The sequence below is a fragment of the Theropithecus gelada genome, chromosome 10, assembly GCF_003255815.1.
Source record: "Theropithecus gelada isolate Dixy chromosome 10, Tgel_1.0, whole genome shotgun sequence".
Classification (NCBI taxonomy): Eukaryota; Metazoa; Chordata; class Mammalia; order Primates; family Cercopithecidae; genus Theropithecus; species Theropithecus gelada.
The window spans coordinates 33,817,651-33,838,084 of record NC_037678.1 but is presented as its reverse complement, the minus strand read 5'-3'; the positions used below and the strand labels follow the sequence as shown (position 1 = coordinate 33,838,084).

The 20,434-nt window shown below is 54.5% G+C and overlaps 1 protein-coding gene across 1 annotated transcript in view; it reads left to right on the top strand.

The window, feature by feature from the left end:
• PPM1F (protein phosphatase, Mg2+/Mn2+ dependent 1F) overlaps nucleotides 1-17,105 on the top strand; it is a 33,083-nt gene extending 15,978 nt beyond the window's left edge. Inside the window, exons 4-8 of the mRNA XM_025398809.1 lie at nucleotides 2,344-2,546; nucleotides 2,991-3,179; nucleotides 5,928-6,071; nucleotides 10,821-10,914; nucleotides 13,013-17,105. Coding sequence (XP_025254594.1) covers nucleotides 2,344-2,546; nucleotides 2,991-3,179; nucleotides 5,928-6,071; nucleotides 10,821-10,914; nucleotides 13,013-13,392 — 1,010 coding nt within the window. The 3' untranslated portion in view covers nucleotides 13,393-17,105. The remainder of the gene's footprint in view (nucleotides 1-2,343; nucleotides 2,547-2,990; nucleotides 3,180-5,927; nucleotides 6,072-10,820; nucleotides 10,915-13,012) is intronic.
• The last annotated feature ends 3,329 nt before the right edge of the window (nucleotides 17,106-20,434 follow it).

The following is a 20,434-nucleotide window of genomic DNA, read 5'->3' as shown; positions in this document are numbered from 1 at the left end:
TTCCTCCTTTTTTCACTTAGTATCATGACATAAGCATTTTACATGCTTTTAAACTTTATAAAAATCCATTTTTTAGTTTTCTGTTTTAAGAGACCAGGTCTCCCTCTGTCATCCAGACTGGGATGCAGTGGTGTAATCAGGGATCGCTGTAACCTCGACCTCCTGGGCTCAAGGGATCCTCCTGCCCCAGCCTCCAGAATAGCTGGGATTACATATACCACCGCACGCATGCAGCTAATTTATTTATTTATTTATTATTTTATTTTATTTTATTTGGTTTGGTGGTGTTTGTTTGAGACAGAGTCTCGCTCTGTTGTCCAGGCTGGAGTGTAGTGGCGCAATCTTGGCTCACTGCAACCTCTGCCTCCTGGGTTCAAGTGATTCTACTTCAGCCTCCCAAGTAGCTGGGACCACAGGCACATGCCAACACACCCAGCTAATTTTTGTATTTTTAGTAGAGACGGGGTTTCTCTTTGTTGATCAGGCTGGTCTCGAATTCCGGACCTCAAGTGATCTGCCTGCCTTGACCTCCCAAAGTGCTGGGACTACAGGCATGAGCCACTGCGCCCCACCTGTTTGTTTTTAAGAGACAAGGTCTCTTTATGTTATCCAGGCTGGTCTTGCACTCCTGACCTCAAGCAGTCCTCCCACCTCAGCCTCTCAAAGTGCGGGGGTTACAGGCATGAGCTACTATGCCTGGGCTAGTTTTTCTTAATTAAACTTTTTGTTTTGAGATAATCATAGCTGCACATGGAGTTGTAAGAAATAATACAAAGAGATTCCATGTACACTTTACCCAGTTTCCCCCAGTGGTAACATTTTGCAAAACTATAATAAAATATCACCACCAGAATCCTAACATGGTCAAAATACAGAGCAGTTCCATCACCAGGATCCCTCCTGTCACACTTTTAAAGCCATCCTTATGCCTCCACCCCACAGACCCCATCCCTAACCACTGACAACTACTAATCTTCTTGGCTTCTACTATTTTATTTCAAGAACACATATAAATGGAAGCATATGATGTGTAACTTTGGGGGACTGGTTTAATTCTCTGGAGATTAGCCCAGGTTGTTTGATGCGTCAGGAGTTCATTCTTTGCCATTGTTGAGTGGTATTCGAAGGTATAGGTCGACCACGGTTTGTTTAACCATTTCCACACTGAAGGACATCTAGGCCGACTCCAGATTTTGGCTGTTCCAGATAAAGCTGCTATGAACATTTGTGTTCAAGCTTTTATGTGAACAGTCTTCATTGTTCTAGGATAAGTCCGCAGGAGTGCCACAGTGGGGTCATATGGATATTTCATTATGAAAACCATATTTAATAGCAGCTTAATTCTTCATCAAGAGACTCGCTCATTATTATTATTATTTTTTTTTTTAAACGGAGTCTTGCTCTGTTGCCCAGACTGGAGTGCAATGACATGATCTCGGCTTACTACAACCTCTGCCACCCAGGTTCAAGCGATTCTCCTACCTCAGCCTCCTGAGTAGCTGAGATTATAGGCGACCACCACCATGCCCGGCTAATTTGTGTATTTTTAGTATAGATGGGGTTTCACCATGTTGGCTAGGCTGGTCTCGAACTCCTGACCTCAGGTGATCTGCCCGCCTCAGCCTCCCAAAGTGCTGGGATTGCAGGTGTGAGCCACCACGCCCGGCTGAGACTAGATATATAGTATTTCTAATTAATGGGCAATTATAAGTGATTCTGTACTTTGCCTTTAAATTATTTTTGTGTTTCTGATAATTTCGTTTTTGTTTTTTTTTGTTTTGTTTTGTTTTGTTTTGAGATGGAGTCTCGCTTTGTCGCCCAGGCTGGAGTGCAGTGGCGCAATCTCGGCTCACCACAAGCTCCACCTCCGGGGTTCACGCCATTCTCCTGCCTCAGCCTCTCGAGTAGCTGGGACTACAGGTGCCCGCCACCACGCCCGGCTAATTTTTTGTATTTTTAGTAGAGACAGGGTTTCACCGTGTTAGCCAGGATGGTCTCGATCTCCTGACCTCGTGATCCGCCCGCCTGCCTTGGCCTCCCAAAGTGCAGGGATTACAGGCATGAGCCACCGTACCCGGCCTCTGATGATTTCTTTAGGGTGGGTTCCCATGAGTAGAGTTGCTCCATGGTGGGATGGGAGACTTCAAGGGACAATCTACCGAACTAGACGTTTCTAATTCTGATAACAGGCTGCCATGTGCACATTATTGAGTTGATGTGCTCACCATGCCCTGGGAGGTGATGGGGGCTGTGCGGGCCCAGGTGGGAGCTGTCAGGGAGCCAGCGAGGCCTCAGCTGGTTTGGTTGGCACTTCCCTGACAATCCCTCCATTGTGCCCATCAGTGCTGGATGCCCAAAGCCTGGCACGGAGTTTCTTTAACCGGCTCTGGGAGGTTGCCGGCCGGTGGCAGAAGCAGGTCCCATTGGCTGCCCGGGCCTCACAGCGGCAGTGGCTGGTCTCCATCCACGCCATCCGGAACACTCGCCGCAAGATGGAGGACCGGCATGTGTCCCTCCCTTCCTTCAACCAGCTCTTCGGCTTGTCTGTGAGTGCTCCTGTCCAGACCCTGGGGAGAGCTTCGGAGGACTGGGACAAGGGTGGGGGCTCCCCAGGTACCGAGAAGAGCTGTCCACCAAGGCCGAGACAGGAGAGACACCTGTCAGCCCCTGAGCTTGCCCAGCAAGAGACTAAGAAGGACAACAGTGTGAGTCTGTTATGAGGGAGGCTTGGGTGCCATGTTCCCCTGACTCCAGCACCAGGAGTCACCTGGGGCAGCCCTTCATTTTATGCTTGTAGCAACTCAGAACAGATGGTGAAACCGAGGCTCCCGCGAGCTGTCCTTTTCCAAACCTCCCAGCTCATACACACATAAGCTGGGCAAAGGCCATACTGATTCTCCCAGACTCTACCCCATCAGTGCCTGGTGCCACACCCCCCTGGGAGCAGCCTGGGTCCTGCGGGTCTGTGACTCCCACCGCATTCCCACCAGGACCCTGTGGACCGTGCCTACTTTGCTGTGTTTGATGGTCACGGAGGCGTGGATGCTGCGAGGTACGCTGCTGTCCACGTGCACACCAACGCTGCCCGCCAGCCAGAGCTGCCCACAGACCCTGCAGGAGCCCTCAGGGAAGCCTTCCGGCGTACTGACCAGATGTTTCTCAGGAAAGCCAAGCGAGAGGTGAGGACTGGCAGCTGGGCCTCGGGTGCAGTTTGGAGGCCAGTGAGAGTCCTGGCCTCTGCAGCGGGCAAAATGCAAAAGGGGCTAGTGGTGCCAGAAGGTCCTCACTAAACACTGCCGGTGGTCCTGCCGTTTCTTCTTACAGTATGAGGCTAAAGGGGCTTGGTTCTCACTTGAACGGAAGCAGCACAAAGCCTGCCCCAATCCAGCATGCTGGGCCTCCAGGCCACATAGACCTGCCTGGTGTAGAGGGTCTGCTGGCCTCAGGGAAGACAGCCTGTGGTCAAGTGTTCCTGGGATTTTGTTTTAATGAGATATGGCAAGGTGACAGACACAGACTGGTACCTTAGCAAAGAGTTTACTACTCACAGTTCCCGAGAGGAGGGGCCACGCCTCATAGGGCCGTGCATGGGAAGCACTGAGGTAGTCGGGACGCAGAGGGAAGAGAGGGAAGCTGGGTCGGAGCCTTCTCTGCATCCTCCCCAGGTGTTGGCTGTCTCAAGGAATCAGCTGGCCCAGGAAGGGGCAGCCCCTCCAGGACCAGCAAGGCCCCAAGATGTCAAAGCATCGTAAAAGGGGGAATATGTAAAACGTGTTTAATCTACTGCCTGCCTCCCCTTTCTCCTCTAGGCAGGGTCTCAGCAGACTACCGATGTCCTCTGGGAACACTCCTTCCTCGGGAGTTACAGCCACGTGTAGGGATGAGGCATTTGTTTCTGAAAGAAGAAAGAACAGGCCGGGCGCGGTGGCTCAAGCCTGTAATCCCAGCACTTTGGGAGGCCGAGACGGGCGGATCATGAGGTCAGGAGATCGAGACCATCTTGGCTAACACAGTGAAACCCCGTCTCTACTAAAAAAAAATACAAAAAACTAGCCGGGCGAGGTGGCGGGCGCCTGTAGTCCCAGCTACTCGGGAGGCTGAGGCAGGAGAATGGCGCAAACCCGGGAGGCGGAGCTTGCAGTGAGCTGAGATCCGGCCACTGCACTCCAGCCTGGGCGACAGAGCGAGACTCCGCCTCAAAAAAAAAAAAAAAAAAAAANCCTGTAGTCCCAGCTACTCGGGAGGCTGAGGCAGGAGAATGGCGCAAACCCGGGAGGCGGAGCTTGCAGTGAGCTGAGATCCGGCCACTGCACTCCAGCCTGGGCGACAGAGCGAGACTCCGCCTCAAAAAAAAAAAAAAAAAGAAGAAAGAACACAAATGCATCAGGCCCCTCCTCTGTGAACTTACACACTCTGAACCTCACCAGCAGAATTTCACTAGGTCCTCCTTGTAGCCCTGTGAGGTGAATACTAACATTGTACCCATTGTAGACATCGGGAAACTGAGGCTCAGATTGCCCTAATGAGAAGACACCAGGGGAAAGGTGCACTTTTGTCACACGCGCTGAGCACAGACCTTCGTGGAAATTAGCAGAGCCGGGCTTTGCATCTCAATAGAAACCCGTGCAGTCTCTGCAGCTGCAAGGACCCCACTGAAAAGCAGTCAGGCCTCCACTCCTGGCCCCTCACCTCACTCCACCCCCCAGGAAGTGACAAAGGCCTCTGAGCTCAAGGCTGCCTCTCAGAGTAGAAAAGGGATTCTCTGAAGCAGGTATAACCGCTTTATTGAGGCTGAGCACAGTGGCTCATGCCTGTAATCCCAGCACTTTGGGAGGCAGAGGCTGGTGGATCACTTCAGGTTAGGAGTTTGAGACCAGCCTGACCAATGTGGTGAAACCTCATCTCTACTAAAAATACAAAAATCGGGTGTTGGCTCACACCTGTAATACCAGAACTTTGGGAAACTGAGGTCGGTGGATCACTTGAGGTCAGGAGTTTGAGACCAGCCTGGCGAAAATGGTGAAACTCTGCCGCTACTAAAAATAATTTTAAAAATTAGCCAGGTGTGGTGGCACGTGCCAGTAGTCCCAGCTACTCGGGAGGCTGAGGCATGAGAATCACTTGAGCCCAGGAGATGGAGGTTGCAGTGAGCCAAGACTGTGCCACTGCACTCCAGCCTAGGCGACAGAGCGAGACTTTGTCTCTAAATAAATAAATAGCCGGGCACAGTGACTCACGCCTGTAATCCTAGCACTTTGGGAGGCCAAGGCAGGCAGATTGCCTGAACTCAGGAGTTCAAGACCAGCCCGGCAAATGTGCAAAACCCCATCTCTACTAAAAACACAAAAAATTAGCCAGGCGTCGGTGTGTATGCCTGTAATCTCAGCTAGTCGGGAGGCTGAGGCAGGAGATTCACTTGAACCTGGGAGGCGAAAGTTGCAGTGAGCCAAGATTGCGCCATTGCACTCCAGCCTGGTTGACAGAGTGAGACTCTGTCTCAGAAAAATAAATAAACATCTTTATTGAGATACAATTTAAGTGGTGCATATTTAAAGTCCACAATTTGGCAAGTTTTGGCTTATACACATGTACACCTGTGGATTCCTCACCACAGTAACGGGCGTATTTATCACCCCCGGAAGCTTCATCCTGCCCCGTGTCATCCTCTGCCCTTCCCTGTGCACTCCCCAGACAGCCCCTCATCTCCTTTCTGACACTGCAGACAGTTTGCATTTTCCAGAGGTGGATGTGAATGGGGAGCTGCAGGATGCGCTCTCCTGTCCCTCAGTGTGAAGTTCAGTACGAGCCATTGCGTGGCTCAGCGGTTCTGCCCATTTCTGGCTAAGGTTCAGCCTGTACCGCATGTGCCTGCAGTGTAGACCCGTCCCCACCTCCTGTCAACTCTCATGGGCCCTTTCTCCCTGCAGCGGCTGCAGAGCGGCACCACAGGTGTGTGTGCGCTCATTGCAGGAGTGACCCTGCACGTCGCCTGGCTCGGGGACTCCCAGGTCATTTTGGTACAGCAGGGACAGGTGGTGAAGCTGATGGAGCCACACAGACCAGAACGGCAGGTAAGGGGATCCCTCTGCCCAGGCCCAGGATATTCCCAGCCACCATCATGCTGGACCCACAGGGGAACCCCAGCCTGGGAACCTCAGGAAGTACTAATCCTGGCACCTTTCAAGAGGGAGGGCTCCCCACCTGACTTGAGTCCCAAGGGGTCCCACGTGAGCCCTTCCTGAGAGCTCTGTGGGTCACAGCTATATGGAGCCCAGAGCTCCAGGGGAGAGCAGAGCCGTCTGCACTGACAGGCATCCCAGTGCAGTCAGCACAGCCCAGTGCAGACCAGAACCTGTCCAACACACGGACAAGGAGGCCACAGGCTGTGGATGAGGGGGCCTCGGGGAAGTGACGCTGCCCCGGGACTGGAGGGAACCTGGCTTGGGGCTGTACTGAGTAGAGGCTACCCTGGCACTCAGGTCATTACCTGGACATGAAGATGACAGTCCCACTCAGACCTCTTCTCACAAGACTGTCTCGTCCATGTGTCTCCTGAGGTCAGATTGCGAGCATTTAGATACCATGGAATGACTGTTTATCCCTCAAACCCCACTTTTCCCACATGCTGCTCTCCACTAGTTATGTTGAATTAACCATGCACATGGTGGATAATTCTACCTCAGCACATAGGAGCACTCATCCTTTCTTGGGGCTGTGGACATTGCATGCATCATGCAGTCCCTTGTGGGTGAGCATGAAGATCTTTTCAGTCTTTTGGTGTTGAAAACAATGCATCTGTACCTACTTTGTGCAGCATTAATTGCTCAAGAGTCAAGTGTATCTGTATCTGTAGGACACATCCCCAGAAGTGGGATGGCTGGGTTGGAACTGATGCATGTACAGTCTGGGTAGATTTGTCAAACTGCCCACCTCAGGCCATGCCAGCCTGGGCTGGCACTACATGCCCAAGAAGGTCCATTTCCCCACAGTCCCACCAGCCTGCAGGATTCTTCCTGTCAGGTAAGAAGGCTGTCTTGGGGCAATTGTTAAGTTTGCTTTTCTGTTACAGAGTGAGTTTGAGCATCTTTTCAAAAGCTGAAGATCATTTACACAGCCTTTCCTGCAAACACTGTTTTTTCCTTTGCCTGTTTTTCTTACCAGTTTATAGGTTCCTTGTATATGTTAAGGAGGTTGGTTCGTTATCTGTGATTTGCAGATATTTTTCCATGCATCTTTTCTCTTTTATTTTTGTGTATGGGCTTTTGCTACATGGAAGTTTTGTTTTTCTGTAGTTGAGTTGAGTAGTCTTTGTTTTTGTGGCTTCTGGGTTTGGAAAGCACGGCAGAGATCACCAGGACTCGATGATTGTAACAGTCGGGGCAGCCGCGTTCCTTGGCCTTTCACCGCGGCTTATGGTCTGGGCTGGGCCCCTGTACGTCCTCTCCCCATTGTACGGAGGAGAAAACTGAGGCTCAGTCACTTGCCCAGAGCACACTGCCAAAGTCACAGATAGTCTCTGCCACTCCTCTGCCTCCGCCGTCGGGGAATTTGGCACCTGCTGCCTAGTGGGCTCTCCTTCCCAGGACGTGCAGTCAGATAAAATGTGGCCAAGTCAGGATTTGTGCTGGGCCCACTCGCACCTGCTGCTTGCACACCTGCAGGCTCAGCATTCAGCACCCCCTTAAAGCCCAGTGGGGACTTTGTTCAAACACTGCCTGAGCCCTGCAGTATGGCGCCATGGCAGAGCATGGACAGACGGCCTTGCCTGGTCCCAGCTCCACCACTTCCAAGTCCATCACACGGGGGTCCCTGGAGGTTTGGGCTAAGGATTGTGTGGGCTAGTGCATGTGGAGTGCAGAGATCAGAGCCTGCACAAGAGAAGCACACGCAAGGGTCTGTGTTCTTGGCTGCAGCCTACTTGGGCCAAGGAGTTCAGATCCAGTGCCCTGCCACCATGCTCTGTAGGCTTGGCCCCTCCTGCTGTGATGCTGATCACAGCCCTCCACAGCATCCAGGCCTATAGAATTAATCACAGATCCAGGCCAAGGTTCTGCCACAAAAACAAGCATCATGTCGGTTACAAGGGCAAGAAACTGGCCTCAACCTGGTGAGCTTCAACGGGGGTCCAGCAGCAGCCCAGAGCAGCTTCGAGGAGTACATGGGGAGTTCATGGTGCTCTGCCTTGTTCTGCAGCTGTCTGAACAGTCTCCTGCCTCTGCACTCAGTTCAGCCTCCAAGCACTGAGTACCCACTCTGCACAGGATACTTTGTAGAGGCAGTGAGATAACACAGGACCCACTTCCTGCCTCTGAGTCTAATGGGGGAGCAGGAGGAGGGCAACGACCTGGGTAGGATGTAGCAGAGATGAATGGAATGGAGTCGCATCTCAGGCAGATGCAACTCCTGCAGGCCAGGGGAGAGGCCAGGAGGAAACGGCAGGTTATGCTAGAATCGGGGCCAGGTGTGGTGGTGCGCCTCAAGTGATCCTCCCACCTCTCAAGCCTTAGGAGACAGGAGGATGGCTTGAGCCCTAGAGGTCGAGGCTGCAGTGAGCTATGTTCATGACACTGCACTCCAGCCTTGGCAACAGAGCGAGACCCTGTCTCCAAAAACAAACAAACAAACAAACAACCAAAATCAGTGAGTAGGAGACTCATGGGGAAGTCCGGGAGAAGACCCCTTAGCTGGGAATGTGTTAGTCCTGGACCAGGCTGAGCCTGGCTAGTGTGTAATGGAAGCAGGAGCCACTGGAGGGGAGGAGGACCCAGGTGCAGGGCCAGGGTTAGAAGGGTGAGCCCGGGGAACCTGCGCAGCCAGGGTTGGCGCAACCTGTCCAGCACAGGAGATGGGGCATGGTGGGAGAGGGGATCACAGGCTTCAGGTAGGAAGGTTCTCAGCTGAGAAAGCCTGCATGGCCCCCTGCTGGGGAGAGCCCACCTCCAGAGGGCATGGGGAGCAGATTGCAGTTCATCCTCCATCACCCGCCCACGTGCCTGCCTCTAGGACATTGAGGGGCTGGAGTGGGCTGGGGTGTGTGGGAGACAGAAGCAGAGAAAGGCTCCTGATTCTCCCTGGAGCCTCCCACACTCACAGCCCCTCCCCAGGGAATGCCTCTGAGGCAAGGGGAGGAGGCGCTGCTTCCTGTGCAGCTCCTTGCTGTCTGCAGGCGTCTTCACGCGTGTGTGGGCACATATATGTGTGAACATTCGTGCGTACTGTGTGTTCGTCCACCTGCCTCTCCCCACGCCCTTTCTCCTCCCCTCTTCTTCGCTCTCTCCTGCTCTTCCCTCCTTCCTGGTCCTCCTTGCCTTTCCCTTGCCCTGCTCAGACCCCAGAGGTGGCAGATCTTAGACCCAGAGAGAGCCCTGAGGTCCCTGTTTCTGCCTCCTTCATGGCTTGATTCCCCAGCTCAGCTGGGACAGGAGCACCCAGCCCATCAGGCTGGTCCAGTTGCCACACAGGCTCATGGCTGCGGCGTCCAGGAAGGCCAGGACTCCTGCAAACCCACATCATTCCCACCACGATGCCCTCTGCAGGGGAGCCACACGAGGAGGCCTCCTCGGTGCAGGCGTCTGGAGAGGGTTCCCTCCCCCAGGCCTCCCGCAGTGCATGTCCATCTGCTCTGGGGAGGGGATTGGCTGATACCCCAATCTGTCTAGGGGACACCATCACCTGGGGCATCAGAGTTCTCATGCCCAGCTGGTGCTGTGCTTGGGGACTAGAAGGGCTGGTGCTGCATGGGGTCAGGAGGTTTACCTGATAAGGGAAACTGGTAAAGGATGCCCTCTTTCCCCAGTAGACTTGGGAGGTACCTCACTCCCAGGGTGCCTCCGTCACTCTGTCAGGGATGCTGCTGTGCAGGCTTCAGGCAGCAGGCTGTCATCAGGGCAGCCTCTCCCTCGGGCAGAGGCTGATAGGACCAAAGAGGTTTCTAGAGGACTTGTGGCTGGACCAAGCCTCTGTCCTGTCCCTGGAGGAACCCAGGCCTGGAGTATTGTGGTCCCCAGGTGAGTGGAGACTGTGCCTGGGCTGAGCTTGGGTAGAGGAGGATAAGAACTAGGTGGGGCACAGTGGCTCACACCTGAATCCCAACACTTTGTGAAGCCGAGGAGGGCAGATCTTGAGGTCAGGAGTTGGAGACCAGTCTGGCCAACTTGGCAAAACCCCATCTCTAATAAAAACACAAAAAAATTAGCCAGGCATGGTGGTGGGCCCTTGTAGTCCCAGCTACTTGGAAGGCTGAGGCAAGAGAATCACTTGAACCCAGGAGGCAGAGGTTGCAGCGAGCCAAGATCGTACCACTGCACTCCAGCCTGGGCGACAGAGCGAGACTCTGTCTCAAAAAAAAAAAAAAGAACTGGGTGGGCACAGGCTGCCGTCAGGGCCTGGCTCAGGCTTCCCTGCTGTGTGACCACTCATGTCACATGTTCTGTCTTGGCCCAGCAGCTTTCAGGGCAGGGACAGTGTCCCCGAGCTAGAGGCAGGGAAGCAGAGGGATCTGCTGTCTGTGTCAGGCTCGCAAGCCTGGTGAGTGCCTCCCTGACCCAGAATACTGCACAGGGGCGCAGGCACCGCTAGGTGGCCTCAGGTGGTCCGTTCATTTTACCATTTGTGCAACTAAAGGACTGTGGGTTGTGTATAATTTCTCACTGTTTTTAATGACCCTAGTTTGGGTGCATCTCTGAGCCTCCTGGCTTTGTTCAAGTGCTGCGGCTTTGAATGCCATCTTAGAAGCAGCTCTGCCTCTGCTCAGGTAGCAGCAGGGAGCTCCACACCCCATCCCCCGGCCCTGGCCCCCGACTCTGGCTGTGTTTCTGCAGGATGAGAAGGCACGCATTGAAGCATTGGGTGGCTTTGTGTCTCACATGGACTGCTGGAGAGTCAACGGGACCCTGGCCGTCTCCAGAGCCATTGGTGAGAGCCAAAGAGGCCGACCCAAGTGAGAGAAGGTCTCTCAGAAGCCCAGGCCTCTGGAGTGTGGCCCGCAGCTCACCAGGGGTTCAGGGAGGCAGTGCGGTGGGCCGAGGGGATTTGTCATGCACTGGGGTGATATCCTCCTAGTGTGAAGGGAACAGGGCAGATTCAGAGACTGCAGCATGAGTAATTGAGTGTAAGTTACACTGTATGTTATTATCTCACCTAAAACAGCTCCTACAAATCTCGTAGAAACCTGTGCCTCGCTACCCTGTGGGCTGGAAGTAAAGCTTCCAATATTCCAGAAATGAGGTTTATCCTCCTCCCGCATTCATGCTGACGATCCTTTTTTCTCTTTTGGGAAAAATGTGGGTTTGCCGGCCAGGGTGGCTCATGCCTGTAATTCCAGCACTTTGGGAGGCCGAAGTGGGTGGATTACCTGAGGTCAGGAGTTCGAAACTAGCCTGTCTAATATGATGAAACCCCATCTGTACTAAAAAATACATACATACAAAAAATTAGCCAGGCGTGGTAGTGAGCCCCTGTAATCCCAGCTACTCGGGAGGCTGAGGCAGGAGAATCGCTTGAACCCAGGAGGTGGAGGTTGCAGTGAGCTGAGATCACGCCACTGCACTCCAGCCTGGGTAACAAGGAAAACTCCGTCTCAAAAAACAATAATAATAAAAATTTTAAAAAGTAATGGATCTGGCTGGGCATGGTAGCTCACACCTGTAATCCCAGCACTTTGGGAGGCCAAGGCAGGCAGATCACCTGAGGTCTGAAGTTCGAGGCCAGCCTGGCCAACATGGTGAAACCCCTTCTCTACAAAAAATACAAAATTAGCTGGGTGTGGTGGCACGCGCCTGTAATCCCAGTTACTTGGGAGGCTGAAGCAGGAAAAGCACTTGAACCTGGAGGCAGAGGTTACAGTGAGCCAAGATCGTGCCACTGTACTCCAGCCTGGGCAACAGAGCCAGACTATGTCTCAAAAGAAAAAAAAAAACTAGCCAGGCGTAGTGGCTCATGCCGGTAATCCCAGCACTTTAGGGAGCCGAGACAGGCAGACCACCTGACGTCAGGAGTTCGAGACCAGCCTGACCGACATGGTGAAACCCCATCTCTACTAAAAATACAAAAAAAAAATGAGCCAGGCATGGTGGTGCATGCCTGTAATCGCAGCTACTCGGGAGACTGAGGCAGGAGAATCACTTGAACCCAGGAGGCAGAGGTTGCAGTGAGCCAAGATTGTGCCACTGCACTCCAGCCTGGGTGACAAGAGCGAAACTCCATCTCAAAAAAAAAAAAAAAAAGGCCAGGCGCGGTGGCTCAAGCCTGTAATCCCAGCACTTTGGGAGGCCAAGACGGGTGGATCACGAGGTCAGGAGATTGAGACCATCCTGGCTAACATGGTGAAACCCCGTCTCTACTAAAAAATACAAAAAACTAGCCGGGCGAGGTGGCGGGCGCCTGTAGTCCCAGCTACTCAGGAGGCTGAGGCAGGAGAATGGCGTGAACCCGGGAGGCGGAGCTTGCAGTGAGCTGAGATCCAGCCACTGCACTCCAGCCTGGGCGACAGAGCGAGACTCCCTCTCGAAAAAAAAAAAAAAAAAGTAGTGGGTCCAGTCTGCATCTCATTGTCTCAGCATGCAGTCACTGCCAGCTCTCAGGCTGTGCGCCCCGTGACCACACCTGCTCCTTCCTGGTACTTAAAAAATCTCTCCCTCCCCAGCTGATTGCCAGGGATTTGGCACCTATCCCTCTGACCCCTCTGAAACATTCTGTCCTTTTTGGCAGATGTGGCACCTTCTTGACAGCCCCTCTTCAGGCTGTGTCTTTCCTTGTGTCTCTGGACACTCCAGGAAGCGAGGCCAGGATGGGGCAGCTAGGGAAGAGAAAGGGGGAGCTCACAGGCCAAGGTCAGGGGGTTCCATTCCCAGGCAAGCAGGAAGCACTGGGCAGTTTGCATAAAGGAGCGATAGACCCCGTGAGAGCAGGTTAGTCTCTGTCCCCGCAGGACGTGAGGTCTGGGCCTGGGTGGGTGGGGAGGAAGCTGCGGACACTGTGGTCCTCTGACCCGGGCTCTTCTCTGCCTGTCCAGGGGATGTCTTCCAGAAGCCCTACGTGTCTGGGGAGGCCGATGCAGCTTCCCGGGCGCTGACAGGCTCCGAGGACTACCTGCTGCTCGCCTGCGATGGCTTCTTTGATGTCGTACCCCACCAGGAAGTTGTTGGCCTCGTCCAGAGCCACCTGATGAGGCAGCAGGGCAGCGGGCTCCATGTTGCTGAGGAGCTGGTGTCTGCGGCCCGGGAGCGGGGGTCCCACGACAACATCACGGTCATGGTGGTCTTCCTCAGGGACCCCCAAGAGCTGCTGGAGGGTGGGAACCAGGGAGCAGGGGACCCCCAGGCAGGTGGGAGGAGCCAGGACTTGCCCTCCAGCCTTCCAGAACCTGAGACCCAGGCTCCACCAAGAAGCTAGGTGGTCCAGGCCCCTGCCCTCCCCTTCCTCCCGCCCTGTCCTTCTCTCCCTCAGAGGCCTCAGGACCCAACAGGTGGCAGGCAGTGGACAGGGCGCCCGCCCCACAGTGCTTTCCCCAGCACTCCAGAGCCACTCGGGATGCCCCCCACAGCCCGTCCTGGTGACTGTGGAACTGCACTGGGTGGCGGGCAGATGGTGGAAGGCAGCCTAGGAGACCACACCAAAGAGAAGATGGACCGGCTCTTACTCCCAGCTCCCATGGGGCCCGGGGTGGGACCAGAGGTCATAGGTGCCCAACGGCAGCCAAACCAAAGACACTGGTGTGCGTGGAGCAGCATGGTCATGCATGTGGGACCCTGGGGCGGTCCCAGGAGCCAAACTCTTGAAGCACCCCGTGGGTCAGGCCCAGCAGCGGGGTGGCCAGCCCCAGTTTCCCATTGCTCCTCTCTGCGGCCGGGGCCGGGTGGGTTCATATTTACAGATATGCCCAGCCAGTCCTGGTCGGCCACACCAGTGTCCCAAAGAGGAGAGCGCAGCAGGGCCAGGGTCTGTTCTGTAGCAGCCACCCCCCTGCCCCTGCTCCACGGCAGCCGTGATGTGCTTGGGCCCACCAGGGCCTTCCGGGCTGCTCTCTTCCCTGAGCTCAGAACCGGCGATGCACATGTGTCTTTTGTTGGTGTGTTTGTTTGTTTGTTTGTTTTTCCAGGGAGGTCTAATTCAGAAGCAGTATTCAAGGTTTTCTCTTTATCAGTGCCAAGATGACCTGTTGTGTCATATAATTTAAGCAGAGTTTAGCATTTATTTTATTCTTTAGAAAACTTAATTATTTACCTTTTTAAAGCTATTTTTCAAGGAACGTTTTTTTGCAGTATTATTGAATTTATTTTCTAAATCAGGATTGAAACAGGAATTTTTCCAGGTGGTGTTAATAAGCCATTCAAGTGCCTTACACAGCTTTGAAGAAACTAGGACTGCAGTGGGCTCGGATAGGCCCACTGAGGTTTTTAGAAAAGCAGGATTTGTTTTGTTAGGGAGGCATGATTTTGGTGAGATATTTCTGGAAGAGTTTTCCGCCTCTTTGTGATGCTGAGCACCCCCAAGGTTCCCCCCAACCCCAGGTGACTGGCAGGAGCTGACTGCCGTGTGGTGGTGCCTGGGCCCGACAGCGGGGCTCTGGGCATCCCAGGTGACTTTGGCCCATCTGCCTGCATTCCCACCCCCTCGGGCCTGGCTGGATCCCGGGCAGAGGGACCTTGCTGCTGTGTGACTGGAACATTCCCAAATGTCTTGTGAATTTGTAATCAAATTGGTCTCATTGGGAAAGACGCTTAATTAAGAGACTCAGGCAAGCACAGAGGCAGCCCGTGTGTCTCTGGCTTAGTCTGGAGGCAGCGGGGGTGCTGCTGGGAGTCCATGGCACAGGCCACAGCCCCTCACCTTGCCACGGTGGCTGGTAGCACGCCTATCTTGCTCTGCCCCATGCCCTGAGCAGGCATGAGAGCTCCATGTCCCCTAGCGCACCCTGAGACGGGGCTCACAAGCAACGGTCCTGGGTGCCTCAGGGAGCTCACTGAGGGTGTGCGAAGTTGAAAGTGGCAAGGCTGTCAGGTAGAGGGAAGAGGTCAGGTGGCTAGGGGAGGACTCAGAGGCCTCCTGCAGGGCCAAGCACTGCAGAAAGGGCTGAGCTGGAGGTTGGCAGGGCTGCTCCAGGCAGGTCAGAGCAGGGCAGGGGGAGGAGAGGAGAAAGGGAGGAAGCTGGGCTGTGTGGTCTCCATAGAGGCATTCAGAGTCTACCTGCAGACAGCGGGAGCCCCAGGAAGGTCTGCACAACTGTACCCCAAGCGCCTCGGCCTCCTCTCAGCTTGCTGAGGAGGCACACTAGAGCCGCCTTCCTGATGGGAGCACTCTGTCCCATAAGGAGCAGGGAGCCAGGCTTGCTGGGGCCCCACCTGCACACCCAGCCTTACCCTGCATTCTCATAGCACAGATGAGGTTGAGACCGTGCAGTTGATGCATTGCTTAAGGTCTCTTACAAAAAAAAACACCTTAAACATAGTCACTGTCATTCAGACATTCAGAGAATGGTTGGCCACCAACAATGACCAAATATTGCTTGGCTTAACTTGAAGGCCTGCTGTCTCCTTCTGGGGGTCAGCATCCAGAGTCCTGGTGCCCTCTCAGCACAGGCCCAGTCAGACACAGGGACGCAGCTCCACCCTCACCACCAGCCCACCCTGCCTGTGGGCATAACCTTGACGAAGGGAGAGAATGATTGGCATCTGCTTTTCTCTTTTCTTTGCTAATAATTATGTTCCTGGGTGCCAAGAGTAGAGTTTCACCCTGTGGAGGTTCGGCTCATATCACCTGGTGGTCTGATTCATACCTTAGCCTGAGGCTCCACCAGAAGATCTTGCAGCCTCAGTGTATGGGAAACCCTTTCCCCAGGCTTGTCCCAGTGCCACCGCTCCCCACCCCTGAGCCAGGACCCCAGAGGATGGCCATGCCCCATGCCTGGCAGAGGTCTGGTGCCAGCACTGGGAGCTGCTCTGTCCTTGCTTTGGGGCCGAGGGAGCCCTCATCCACCCCAGCACAGCAGCTGGGCACAGAGGAGCGCTCTTCCATCTTGACCAGGACTGCACCGAGAAGCACCAGGTGTCTTCAGCCTCCAGCCTCCTGGGCGACCTTCTCTTCCAGCCACAGTCCCATGAGGGCCCCTAGCCAGGGACACTTGTCTGTAAATTGTAATCCTTTCTCCAGCCCGGCTCTCCACTTGCTCCTTGTGTGAGCTGAGCAGGCAGTGCACCTCTGAGTGTCCCTTTTGTAAGGCCCCGGGGTTGCACTGAGTCTGCAGAGGCCGCGACCTCCTGGAACGCTGTGGGTGCAGGTGAGCCAGCATGTCCTAGGGAGATATTGCCAGCACACAGGGCCCTCCCGCCGCCAGCACCAGCGAGGTGGAGTGGTTCAGTGTTATTAGTGTCTATTATTAAAATTAAGTGGGCTGAAAAAGAATGGAGCTCCAGATACCAGCACTGTATATGAAATACAAAAGCTGGGGAGGTGGGGCCTGCCTTACAGGTGTGGCTGACTCTGAGCCCAGGCCTGCAGGGGTGGGGGCGGTCCCTCAGAATCCCAGAGGCAGCCCCAACCTCAGAACCCAGGATAGGAAATGGGTGTGTTTAGTGGGGAAAGGGACAGGGTGTGGGTGGCAGGGCCAGCATGCAGCCCCCTCCCTCTCCCCTCCTCTCCCGTGGTGAGCCCAGCATGGGCACCGGGCCACCTCAGCCGTGTTCCCGGGGCTGGGAGGACAGCTCTGGCCCTTCCTAGGCCTAGCCTCACCCCAAGCTAAATGTAACCCAGTTGGACTCTGTTAAAGGAAGCAGTGTTTTGGGTTCGATTCTGCCTCTGTAGCTCAAAGGGGGCGGCCCCCAGAGTCCTGTGCGTTCTGCCAAAAGCTATGCCAAGTCCATAGCTTTGCCAAATGCACGGAGCTCTGCCATTCCAGTGTGGTGCAGGCCTTGCCAAGGGTTTATCTGCATGCGTCTCGGTGGGCTTGTCCTGCATGGGAGTTGTGTTCCTGTGCAAGGGGGAGCCTTGCTCCAGGACAGGATGACTGTCTTCCCTGTTCTTAGGGACAAGTCCCAAGATGCCAGAAAGGCAGTCTCCCAAGGGCCCACCATGCAGAAGTGTCAATAAACCACGAGTTCTGAACTCTGTCGCCCGAGTCCTGCCTTCTTCCTGACTTCTGAGCATCTTGTCCCCTTTGATGTCCAGGATGTGTTTGGAAGCTGCTTTAATATTGGGGACCATCTGCAAGTCTTGTGAAGCAAGCAGACAAATTCTGGAGAGAGCCCTGGTGGCCTGCACCCCCCTGGTCTGGCCGGCAGCCTTATTTTCCTCCCTGAGGGGCTCTGAGCCCATCCCACCATCAGCAGGAAGGTGACAAACAGGAAAGGGATTAAGCCCCTGGACATCACATTGGGGAGCCACAGGAGCATTGAGGACCCTCATTTTATCCAGGAGCCTGATGTGCCCTAGGTGGTTCCATCCTGTGGATGGAGACCCTCTGACATGACGCTCTTGAGACCCACCATTGATACCCTCCTGGCACCTCCTGAGGCCAGGTGCAGTGGTGCACACCTGTAATCCCAGCACTTTGGGAGGCTGAGGTAGGAGGATCTCTTGAGCTCAGGAATTTGAGACCAGCCTGGGCTACATAGGCAGTCCCCCATCTCTACAAATAATCAAAAAATTCTCTTGATTGAGAAAGGAACCAAATATCAAAAGGCAGTGAAGGGCGACTCTGAGAAGGGCGACTTTCCAAGGCTTGGACCCCTTAGAAGCTTTGCAGCCTAGGGGCACTTGACCCCTGTGTGATAAGCCGAATCCTCTTTGTCTTAGGGGTGACTTGGTGGCTGGCTCATGGGCACAAGCCTGTAGTCTCAGCTACTTAGGAGACTGAGGCAGGAGGATTGCTTAAGTTTGAGGAGCTTGAGGCTGCAGTGAGCTAGGATTGCACCACTGCACTCCATCCTGGGTGACAGAGCGAGACCCTGTCTCAAAGAACAAAGCACTGAGCCTTTCTTCTGCCCGACCCCGCTCCCGCCACGCCACTCCCCAATCCTCGAAGCCTGCGTGGCACTTGTCCCACATGGGAGCTTGGCTGCTGCCCAGAAGCAAGTCCACTGCAGGTTCACTGCTGGTGCTTCCCAAGGGTCAGGATTACAGGGGGTTCTTTTTTCCTCCCTGCTTTAGGTTTTCTTCTAAATCCTAATTTTTTTTTTTTTTTTTTTTTTTTTTTTTTTTTTTTTTTTTTGAGACGGAGTCTCCCTCTGTCGTCCAGGCTGGAGTGCAGTGGCCAGATCTCAGCTCACTGCAAGCTCCGCCTCCCGGGTTCACGCCATTCTCCTGCCTCAGCCTCCCGAGTAGTTGGGACTACAGGCGCCTGCCACCTCGCCCAGCTAGATTTTTGTATTTTTTTTTTAGTAGAGACGGGGTTTCACCATGTTAGCCAGGATGGTCTCGATCTCCTGACCTCGTGATCCGCCCGTCTCGGCCTCCCAAAGTGCTGGGATTACAGGCTTGAGCCACCGCGCCCGGCCTAAATCCTTATTTTTTTAGTACAGTAAACATGCTTTAAAAATGCTTTTATGTAATCTGTCATGGGAATTTTAAGGAAAAAAATAAAATAAAAATGCCTTAACAAAAGACCTGGAGAGAGCCACCAGCAGTTGGGGTGGGCAGTGCTAAGCCCTGAGGTCCTGGTAGAGAACAGGAATGGCCTTGGTGGCTGCACTAGGTGGAGGAGTGAGCCTGAGGAGGTGGGGGGCAGTGCTTCAGTGGTGGGCAAGCCTCACTGTTCCTGGTGAAAGGGACTGGCCCCTGATGGCTGCTTGGACAGATACCGGGAACCCACCTCAGGACCACCACATCTGATGGAGTTTAGGGAACCCCCAACAAGGCCTGCCCACCTGCCTCCCTTTGCTCTAGACCTGTGGCCCCCAACCACAACCTCCAGTCCAGACCTCTGTGGCCTCACCCACCCAAGGGCGGCCGGCAGCAGAGTGCAGGGCCTTGGCCCGAGCACTGCTGCTGGTCGCTTAGCAGACTGCAGCACTGGTTCTCCCTGAACCCACAGGATGGCACGCCCGGGCCCAGTCCCATGTGACTGCAGCTCCTAGCACATGTGGAACTGCTCTTGGAGACGACTTCAGAGCCTTCTCAGTGCCCTCAGTGGGTCAGTATTGAAACAGCCAGTCGTGGGACTCTGTCGTCCAGTCCTTCAGCGCATGTTGGCCAAGTGTTTGCCACGCTGCTGCAGGTGCTGGGACAAGGGATGACGAAGCAGCCCTCGAGCCAGCCACCATGTCACCACCTAAGACAGAGGATTCGGCTTATCACACAGGGGTCAAGTGCCCCAGGCCGCGAAGCTGCTAAGGGGTCCAAGGTTTGGAAAGTCACCCTTCTCAGAGTCCCCAGTTCTTCACTGCCTTTTGATCTTTGGTTCCTTTCTCAATCAAGAGAAAGCAAGGCAGCAGGGGCCGGGAGACTCGCCCTTGTGCTCCTGGCTGAGCTCAGGCTTCAAGGGCACACAGAAAACATCAAAAATGCCTCCCCACAGACACTGCCCAGCCACAGCCCAAAGTGCTGCCCTGAACTTCTCCCTAAAATGTGGGGGAGGCCCTCGTGCTTGTGGGCACGTGGGAGCAGCTGGCCCAGAGCTGCCTGAACCCAGTGCCTTCCCCACTCCCGCTTTGCCTGCAGGCCTCCTCTCTCCTGTCTGTAGCCTTATCTGTGCATTTTCTCCTAGTCCTTCCCAAGCCACCTGGGAGAGCTGTCAGTCCCCTCCCCCTGCTCCCCGCAGTGCCTGCTGTCCAGGGCTGCAGCCTCCAACTCTCCAGGACCAGCGCCAGAAAGGCAGCTTTTTTTTTTTTTTTTTTTTTTTTTTGAGAGGAGTCTCGCTCTGTTGCCAGCCTGGAGTGCAGTGGCGCGATCTTGGCTCACTACAACCTCCGCCTCCCAGGTTCAAGCAATTTCCCTGCTTCAGCCTCCTGAGTCGCTGGGACTACGGGTTTGTACCACCACGCCCAGCTAATTTTTGTATAGAGATGGGGTTTCACCATGTTGGCCAGGATGGTCTTGATTTCTTGACCTTGTGATCCACCTGCCTCGGCCTCCCAAAGTGCTGGGATTATAGGCGTGAACCACCACGCCAGGCCAAAAGAAAGCTTTATGTGTCCATTGTGTCACAGAGAGGGCATCTTTAGGGAAGCAGGGGAACTAGCCCCAGATGCAAGAGCTGGGACCAGGCCCTGGGCCCCCCACCGCACCTATTCAATCATCCATGTCCTCCTCTCCCCACCCCTGTTCCTCTGAAACTCCCAGCAGGATCTCCTTCCTAAATACCTGCTGTCTTGACTGTTCCCTAGTGAACCGGCTTATGTGTCTGAAACTCGTCTTCACAGCCAGATGGTGGCTGGGTGCTCTCCCTCTGCCCCTCACTTTCACAGAGCTTGGATCCCGGAGAGCACCCTCTCTCAGGACC